At 34.8% G+C, this 10,283-nt stretch overlaps 1 protein-coding gene across 1 annotated transcript; it reads right to left on the reverse strand.

The window, feature by feature from the left end:
* Nucleotides 1–3,365: 3,365 nt before the first annotated feature.
* LOC110894232 (auxin-responsive protein IAA16) lies at nt 3,366–6,589 on the reverse strand. Its single transcript, XM_022141428.2, has 5 exons — nt 6,112–6,589; nt 4,796–5,028; nt 4,583–4,718; nt 3,667–3,728; nt 3,366–3,580 (listed from the first exon to the last, which is right to left on the reverse strand). The coding sequence occupies exons 1-5, from the start codon at nt 6,462–6,464 to the stop codon at nt 3,534–3,536; spliced, it is 831 nt and encodes a 276-aa protein (XP_021997120.1). The 5' UTR covers nt 6,465–6,589; the 3' UTR covers nt 3,366–3,533.
* Nucleotides 6,590–10,283: the final 3,694 nt, after the last annotated feature.

The following is a 10,283-nucleotide window of genomic DNA, read 5'->3' on the forward strand; positions in this document are numbered from 1 at the left end:
GGATGGATTTAGCAACTTTTTTGAAACCTCAGTGGTTCCTATGAGAAAAAAACCTTTTCCGGATGGATCTAGCAAATGTGAATAAACGTCAGGAACGATTTTAGCAATTTACTCCCAATAATATCATGTTATGTCAGCTTCTCCCTTCACTTCTCATTTTGCACTCAAATACTATGGGTGCTCAAAAACATGAAGAGTGGTAAACAATTTTTAAGAAAAAAAAAATTGCGATTGGTTGAAAAGGGGTGGAACCCACCATTAACCCCCTCTCTCTCCCTTCTCTCTCCTCTTCACCACTCGGTGACTATTCACCGTATTGTACCTTCACCGCTCCCCAATATTATGCTGGCGCCACCTCTTTATTCGGCAAACATGAGTCTCCAAAGGGATCACCGATGGTGCCCCCTTCCACCCTTAACAATAGACGTTTGACCAATAATTTAGTTAAGCCATTCTATGTAATATACTTGAACAACTACGCGACGCATTCAACAATAATTTCTACATGGCCATACATTAATTATTATTAAATACCTAAAATACACTTCTCATTGTGGGTTAACGCCTCATGTCACAATGTTTTCTTTTTCAACACTCAAAAGAAGATTTACATGGAACTATTTGCCTATTTGAGGGATCTTCTCATCCCCCAATGTATGCCGACATGAACCTTGAATAATCTTATAGGTTCTGGATGATAGATCTAGCATGTATTATCAGGGGCAAATCCATAGGTGTTTTAGTGATGGATGATAGATCTAGCATGTATTATCAGGGGCAAATCCAGGGGTGTTTTAGTTGTTCCTGAGAACCCCTTCAATTTGGAAAAAACAGAAAATTAATGGAAACCTTGTATGATTTGGAAAAAAATAATGACAATCTACCAAAAAAAACCTTGTACAAAAAGTTCATAGATCCGTCATTGTTTCTTATCATAAATGCTATCAAATGTGATTCTACCTTATGCAAACTTGAATGAAGCATTGTGGTAATTTTCTAGTGTTATTAGTGATATATAAAACATTACTTTTGTTTTTGGCCAGCATATAAAACATTACTTATTTTTCCCTACTCACATATTGAGTATCATATCCATTAAGGTGTATATGACCTCGGCACTTAATAAATTTCTTATGTATTTTGGATAAATAATATGTTAACCATTAAAATCTTTGTACTTCCTAAGTTTGTAAATTTGATGTAGTGTCTATGGTCGGTACCAGTATTTATTAGTTTTTATCTTCTAAACCCAGTCTCAGTACCTGTTTTTTGAGATTTTCGATACCAGTTGATACCGAGCTTATTCCTATACTAAAGACCTATGTCTGGATTATAATTGCCTATCAAGAATTGAAAAACTAAAGTTATAACTAGTGTTATGGTTGTGTCATAGTATTTACCGATTATCACAAATATTAATCAAATAAAAAATTTGTTTTTATTTCTTTTTCTCGTTAATGGGCCCCTTGATAGATTGATTAAAGGTGCATAAGAGGAGAACACAATGAACAACGTTGGGCCACAAAGTCCACCGACCATCTTCCAAAAAATGATTAGACGTTTTGGCTTGTATTGTCGTGCTTCGGAGTGGTTTAATTTGGCTTCATTTAAATTCTTGCATTTCTGCATTTATCCTATCAAAATATATTATCATTAAAACAAATAAAACTCGTATATTTAAATTTATAAAAATATATAATCTGTTAAATCGTATTTTCTGGCTAAAAATCTTTTTTTATTTTGAAGCGGGATATTAACAAGTATTAATATTAACGGTATCATTTCATAAATATTTAAAGACGCTTTGGTCTCAGCATGGGCACAGCTTCCTTGGGGCGGGTGCCCCCTCTTGCCCCCCCCCCCCCCCCCCCCCCCGGGAAAAATCGACCCCCCAAGCTTCGCCAATGACTACTAGTCTTTAAAACCCTCGAGAATCGATGTTAATATATCTAAAACTGTAACTAAGCCTTATGATTAATTTCATTTTCATTTCAGATTTTCAATATTAGGCATCCAACTTGTGTTTTTGATCACCCGAAAGAGAGATGAGAAGCTAGCTGCCTAGCTATTGGTGAAAAGGGATAATTTAAGGAATTAAGGCTATAGTGTAAATGAGTATGGGCCATAGGGTACATTACTAGTGGGCTCTAAACTAGATTCAATACAGGTCCAATGATAGCCCAAAATATTTTTAAGACGAAATTTCATATCTAGTCACTCAATAATCAATATGGCAAAACTTTATGGCTGAATGAGTTAAGGTCGTTATAGGTAATTAAATGAAAGTATTAAATATTCAAGACTTATTTATTATCTATAACTAGTATTTAACCCCAGCGCTACGGGTGGTAAAACTATGCTAAGTAAGCAAACAACGATCAAAAGTGGTAAAAATCTTTAAAAGAAAATGTGAATCTATATTATCACGTGACGTAAAATGCAGGTAAAGGACAAGCGCGAACTTATACACGACCCGGCATAAAGTGTAGACAAACTTGAACTTATCAACACGCATTATAAATTCGAGTGTGTCAAAGTGATATTTTTATAAGTTTTTTTTTTTTTGAAAGGTTTTAGAAAGTGAGGGCAAAACCCGCGTTGCGGGCATGTGTAGTACGCAAACTACGACCAAAGTCGAGAAAATCGTATAAAACACAACGGAAACGACTCACATTCGCAAAGAAAATCTGGCCGGAAAAATCTGAGATTGCGAAAAAAAAATAAAAAAAAAATCATGGACTAGGCAGTGCATCTTAGCATCACAACACTATTCCTAAGATCCTGCGTCATTTGTTATTATATAGTAACGTAATAGTAATTAGTTACAGAGATAGTAGGATTAAGAATCAGAAACTTACAATGGAGGTAAAGCTTATGATTTATGTGAAATAAAAGAAAATTAATAATAAGTTTTAAATTGCGGTAACAATTTCTAACATGATACAAAAACATCAGGTTTTACACTAGGTAATTTAACACATTATTAAACAAGTCATGTTTTGGCTTTGACATGTCTAACATGTTTAATACACAGGTTGTGTTGAAGGTGTATCAAAACACGTAAACCCATTTAATAATAGAATAAAAAGTTGGAATATATAAAAATTGTGTGTTCAACCCAAAACGTGTTTACGACCTGTTTTACAACTTAACTACAACCATTTTATTTGCAATATGTAAACTCGTTTGGCTCATTTAGATAAACGAATTAACTGGGTCATGTTGATGCTATATGGTATTAACTATGTTCATATCCGGGCGGTGGATATATTTGACACAAATAAATATTAAACATTTAAACCTAATGACAATCATAACCCCTTGTTAAAACCATAATTTTTAAAAGTGGTGTTATAAATAGTGCTTCAGAAAAAGAAAAGATGTTGATACTGCAATTCTAATGAAATAATATTTACATTCAGAAAAGCAAAAAAAGAAGAATGGAAGAACAACCCATTTACATGAAAGATAGATTCAAACATCCAAAAACCGAAAACAAAACAAAGAACTAAAGATCCTTTTCGTGTGTCGCATCATATTCCTTTTATACGGTTCTTGCACTTCACCATTGACCTTGGAGCTGCCACAACAAGAACAAAGTTAACCGCTCGAACAATGCATAAACGAAATGTATTAACGTGTGTAAGTGGTTAGCCGTTAGCATACCTAGCCCGATTGCTTCTGACCCTTTCATGATTCTTAATCGCTTGCACGAGTCTACAAACATCCTGCACAAACCAAAAAGAATATCTTTCAACACAAGTCCTAGATCAAGCTGGTAACAAACTAATTATCTAATTACAAGCTTGGTTTTAAAATGCGCGCATGATGCGTGATGCGCCCGATGCGGTGATGAGAGCACATCGCCACATCTAATGTGTTGCTTTTATGTGATGCGAGAATATTGCGCCGATCTCGCATAATGCGCTCTGATGCACGCAACATTGTTTCTTATGTTTTTTTTTTCAGATTTTAAAGAAATGGGTTGGGTTTTTTCAATAATTAATATCTTAGTATGCTTGATTTGGACCATTGTGGTTCCTAAACACTTTTTGTGGTTCTAGAAACATTTTAGTATGCTTGATTTGAACCAAAAAACATAAATCTTTTCTTCTTCTTACATCATTAGTTTTACTTTAAGTGGCTGTTTGTTTATCTCTTAATGAAGCTCTTAATGGTTCAGACCTCTTACTGGTTCAGACTGTTTGTTTCGTGAGCAGATGTCTGAATGGTTCAGACATTTGCCTCTGAATGGTTAAGATTATAGAGTCTGAATGATTAAGACCTCTAATCTGAATTGGTCAGACATTTGCCTCTGAAGGGTTAAGCATTATACTGTCTCTTAATGGTTCAGACCTCTTACTGGTTCAGACCTCTTACTGATTCAGCACTTAATTATTCAGAAGTTGCCAAACAGCCCCTAAGTATGTTTATTTACGTTGTTATGTAATAAATTTAGTCTTTTTTTATAAAGAGCGCATCGCATACGTGATGTGCTCACATCGTGCATCAGATTTTTGGACCAAACACATTGGAGTGCATCACGCAATTTAAAACCTAACATTATAAGCACACGACTTACTCCCATGGAACATCACCGACGAGCATCCAATCACCATCTTTATCTTCATACGTCAATACGCATTCATCGCGATGTAAAAGATCCTTCAAGTTACTTTCACTGAGCCCTTCCTTCCCTCTAATAGAACTACATTGACCTAATTCAAAACACAAGTCAACCGTTAAAACAAAACTCGAATCGAGTGACGTAGGAATCCGATGAACAAGAGTATACCGAGAGTGAAGCAATGGAACATCTTCTGGAGCGCGTTTGAAAGTTGGGTGTAGTTTTTGCATGTTTTGAGATCAACTTTTCTTAAATATGGAGCACCATCCATGCTAACCTTCACATAAAGACATCCTCCACAAACCGAATTCCCTTCGGTCGTATCACCATTTTTCGACAAATTAGGGGCCATGGTGTTCTTTCGGAATGATCGAATTGGTGGCCATCCTACCACTTGAGCCCTTTTACACAACCCAAACAAAGTGCATTCTTTAGAGCAATTCACACAAGTTTAAATATGCAATTGCTACAATATTAGAATCTAAAGACAACATAAAGTATTAGAATCCAAATCATAATCAACCAGATCCAAACAAACACAGACAAACACAACATAAAGTAAACGAACGAGCATTAATAAGCAAGCGTAAATCAACGGCGTTAACAAACAAACATAAATGAATGTAAACATATGAAGATAAACGCACAAACATAAATGAACACAAAAAAGCATTGATTAATGTAAACGTATTAAGGAAACATGTGTTCATGTTATTTTTTCTATAAAAAAATACACTAAATTTCCATTGAACAGTCCACTAAACATTTACGGGCCTACAAACTACAACCACCTTTTAACAATCAAGATAAACCCTAAAATGAAATTCTGTACAGTTAAAAGGGTCGGGTTTGTGGGTTGAAGGGTTCAACTTGACCCGAACCCGAAAATCATGTCATACATATGAACCTGAACACGACATGAATATTTGCGGGTTGACCCGAACACAACCTGTTCAATCCGAACTTTTTATTTTTTTATATTCTTTTGCAAATTATTATATTAAAATTAAAATTTACTTAAAAGAACACAAATTTATATAATACAATTACATTTAAAGTATAAAATTTTATGTCAATTTTTCTTTTTAAGTTATAATTATGGCATAAAACACATACCCAATTTAATTTATTGCATAAAACGTATTGTAAAAAATATAATATAATATAAACAGGTTAAACGGGTCAACCCGCCAACCTGACAAGGTTGACCCGAACCCAACTAATTTAGCTAAACGGTATTACGTGTTCAACCTGAAACTGACCCCGTTTAGACTAAACCTAAACCTGCGAATTTCATGTTAGGTTCGTGTGTCAGAAATTCACACATGTTATCCCAAACAAGCTCTTTTCACTTTCTATACACAACTAAACAAAAATACTATAATACAATTAAAACTAAAAAAAAATACAAATTAAAAACAACTTAATTTCAAAATATATTTGTAATGTAAACACCAAAAGATATTTAACAAAAAAAAACTTACTTAGCAGCAACAGGAGTAACTCTACAACTTTCACCATTAACACAACTTTTCTTCTTCTCTTCGGCAATGGCAGAAACAGAGTGCTCTGTTTTCTTCTTACCATCTAAACCAGATCCATCAAAACTAACATCAAAAAACCCTCTTTTACCCCCTGCTGCAATATTATTCACCACATGACTGTTTTTGCATGCATTCTCTTCCAAATCTTGGCCTAACCCAGGTAACCCAAGTCTTAACTCAGTGGCTTTGAGGTTGCGGTCAAGTTCAGATGAAATGTTGGGAGATTTGGATGGTTTTTCCATTGAAGAAGCTTCTGATAAGCCTATGTAATCGTGTTCAAGTGGTGCAGACATTAATTAGTGAAGCAGGTTAATGTTTGAGAGGATGTTGTTGAATGAAGAGGTTTTGAAATAGTTGGGAGTGGAGGATGAAGTGGAGGAGAATGAGTGAAAAATTGAAAGATTTTTGGTGTGTGAATGGAATCATCTTTCTTCACGTTTTTTTATATATATAAGAGCATTCGCATCCAATCCATTATATTCTCACCCTAAATTACACTAAAAAACACTATATTTTCTCTCTCATTTTCAATTAAATAAGGCCCATTCTATACACACCCCCCCTCCTTCCTGATTACACCCCCCCTTGTGAGAGGAAAACTGTCGGTCCCACGCAGGTCCCACCTGTAAGTATGTGAGAGGAGGGGGTGAAAAAAGTAAACAGGGGGGTGTAGAAAGTAGCACCCTTAAATAATATTTTTTATATCTTTATCATTACCTTTTCTCTCTCCTCCACTCACAACCACTTTCAAAATATATTAAAAAATTATAGGGGGTGAACAGTGTCCCCCTAAATATACAGATGAACAGTAACATTTTCTCTCTCATCCACTCACAACCACTTTTTATACTCTTTATATTTTAAAAACAATACACACATAATTTAATTCCTTGGATGTGAATGCTCTAAGGATATAATATTCGAATTCGACCACTGAGATTAAATTTAATTATGTGACATTTTAAAACAAAACATAAAAGTAAAGTATGTGATTCATTAAAATTTTGGATTTACTTGTAGGGCTGTAAACGAACCGAACGTTCAGCGAACAGTTCGTGAACCGTTCGGCGGGAAGTTCGTTTATGTTCGTTCGTTTAATAAACGAACGAACATGAACAAGAAATTCTGTTCGATTAGTTAAATGAACGAACATGAACAAAGGTCTCGTTCGTTCAATTGTGTTCGTGAACGTTCGGTAAGGTGTTCGTGAACATTCGTTCATTTGTGTTCGTTTGTGTTCATATGTTCGTGTTTCAATTAAAGATTTTTATACTTTCATAAACTTTATCTATACTTTTTATACTATTAAACTTTTATTTATATCATCACCCTAACAATTAAACTAGGAAACCCTCTTTCACCTTGTTTATGCACTATTTCCCTTTCTTTTCTCATTATTTACATCGACGAATATGATCTACCTCCGTTCGATAATAAGGGATTCAAGTTCTAGTGTTACTCTCTGGGCCATCCACCTTTATCCTTCATCACTTTCGCCTAATTTATTTGTATTCGCTTGTGTTCGTGAACCGTTCGTGAACACGCTCATTTCCTTAATGAACGAACACGAACATAAAATCTCGTTCGGTAAGTGTTCATGAACCGTTCGTGAACACATTTATTTCCTTAACGAACGAACATGAACAAGGCCTCGTTCGTGTTCGTTCGGTTCGTTTACAGCCCTATTTACTTGTATACGGATGATTCCTTTATTTTGTATTTTATAACGCATTTAGTCTTCCAACTCTTGCTAAAAGTAAATAGATGGTTACTATGTTTGCAATTTGTAACGCATTTAGTCCTTAATTTGGACCAACTGAAACCTTTAGATAGTGTTCGTTTCGATTGTAAAAGAATTGGAATGGGAATTCACGTAGAAATTGAAATTTGATTTGTAATTTAGGTGTGTTTGTTTGTAAAACGGAATGAAATTTGGATACAACTGGAATGTAGATTCCCTTTTTTTGTTCAATTCCAATTCATTTTCTTGTTGAAACCAACAAAATAAGAAGTGAAATTAACATTCCAATTCTATCAAGATTCCATTTCATTCTATGAAACGAACACTACCTTAGATTTGTTAACTAGGAACTAAATAGTTACAAAGTGCAAACCACAGAGATCATCCGTGTACTTTTGAAAAGCTAGGGATCAAATCCAAATTTTTTTTATTAATCACAGGTATCATCCGTATACCTTACTCAAAAAAGAAAGTTGTCGCTAGCGTGTTGATCGTTTGACTGGTCACATATCATTCTACTGTAAATATAAATTTTAAGTAACCGATCTAAACTTTTAGTTGTAGTGTTGATCGTTTGACCGTTCACCTATCATTCTACTATAAATTTTAAGCAAGTAACCGATCTAATCCACTTGCGAATAGCCCAGTGATGTTGGTGACTTTAGATAGAGCTTAGAATAGGAGAGGTTAGGGGTTCAATCCCCATAGTGTGCAACGTTAGTCATTAAAAAAAAAGTAACCGATCTAAACTTTTAGTTGTAATATGGGTAAGAGAATTTGTTATACCCTTACCCCAAGCCTGCGGGGCCCACATGGTATCGCGACCTCAAGCATGAGGTCCATCAATTTTTCTCTAATCATGCACACATATTTTTTTTTTTATTTTTTTCTACTATTTTGTTTAGTTTACATATGAAATCATTACATACGTTTTGAGAAAAAAAAAATTACCGAAAGCATCCTACCTATCCGACAAGGACACGATAAACACTTTTTGATTAAATCTCTAAACATGGTTGTATTCTTTTTAACTATTTAGCAAAATAATTGTTGCGTTAAATAATTAACGTTTTCCTTGACTTTTCTCATTTAGAAAAAAAAAATAATTTCGATAGGGAAATGGGAAAGCACGTCACTAGCACTTATAATAAAATGGAAAATAAGTTGACGAAAAGAATTAAAACTAAAATCATGCTTCGAAAAACCAACATGAAATGGCCGACAAAACTATTAACTACATTGATTATTCAGTATACTTATATTATTATTGGTAACATAACAAATAATCCGCATTCCGTTTACAAACTTTATTATTTGGTTGCATCAGGTTGCTCGGTATGGTGGCGTCGTCCACCTCGTCTCCGCCCGGCGCCGGCGTCACCCCATCCCGCCCCCCTTCCGTCGAGCTTCGTCCCCGTTTTCAACGTCAGAATATCGACGTTGAGGACGATCCAAATGGTGGGCCCCCTTTCTTCTCTCTCCGACGTCCTCTCCGTCACCCCATCCCGCCCCCTCCGTCTTCATCCCGTCCCGTCTTCATCTCCGTCACCATACCGAAGAGCCTCACATATAAAATTATTTACTGCAACTTTGTTGAGAATCTATTATTCAAAGTTTTATGACACTTATTGACACCATGCTAATACGTGTAATTATTTGATACGTGATCATGTAATATGTAACTTAGAGCATTCATGATGTACAAATCCTACAAACCTTCACATATTGACACACCTTGCCGCTATTTAGGTTGCCGCTATTTAGGTTTCTAATTTTTCCTAAGAAACTCACTTTTTTCTCACAATATACAAACCTTTACAAACCCTATTAAAAATATAATGTATATATGGCATGTATATATATTTGCGTGAGGCGCCCGCATGTGAGTGAGGGGCACGACCATTCCGTCCAAAATGGTGTCCGGGTTTCTGGACCTAAAAGTTGGACGCAAGCTCGAGACACCACTCATAATGTACAAACCATGCTCCAAGTCTGGAACTTTTGCTACATGTATTCGAACACCCATAATTTCTCAACATTATAGGTGCTCATGCGCAAACATGTAGCATTAAAGAATTAAAAGTTAAAAACCAGTTAAAATAAAGTTGAGCCTAAGATATTTGTAATAGAAACATAACCACATATCATTACCATTGTTTTACGAGTTATTTTATTGTCAGTTAATTACATACATTCAATTAGAATCGTAACTATTTTTGTAATGAATGGTGATTTTATATAATTAAATTGCATTATTAGAAGCTAAGTTTGATCAAAATAACTATATCGCAATTATTGTTGCAATTATACTCAAACAGTCCATTTCGTGTCACTTTTGTTTTGTTTTGAATTATTTGTTAGGTTTCTAATT

Source organism: Helianthus annuus, chromosome 12 (genome assembly GCF_002127325.2).
Source record: "Helianthus annuus cultivar XRQ/B chromosome 12, HanXRQr2.0-SUNRISE, whole genome shotgun sequence".
Taxonomy (NCBI): domain Eukaryota; kingdom Viridiplantae; phylum Streptophyta; class Magnoliopsida; order Asterales; family Asteraceae; genus Helianthus; species Helianthus annuus.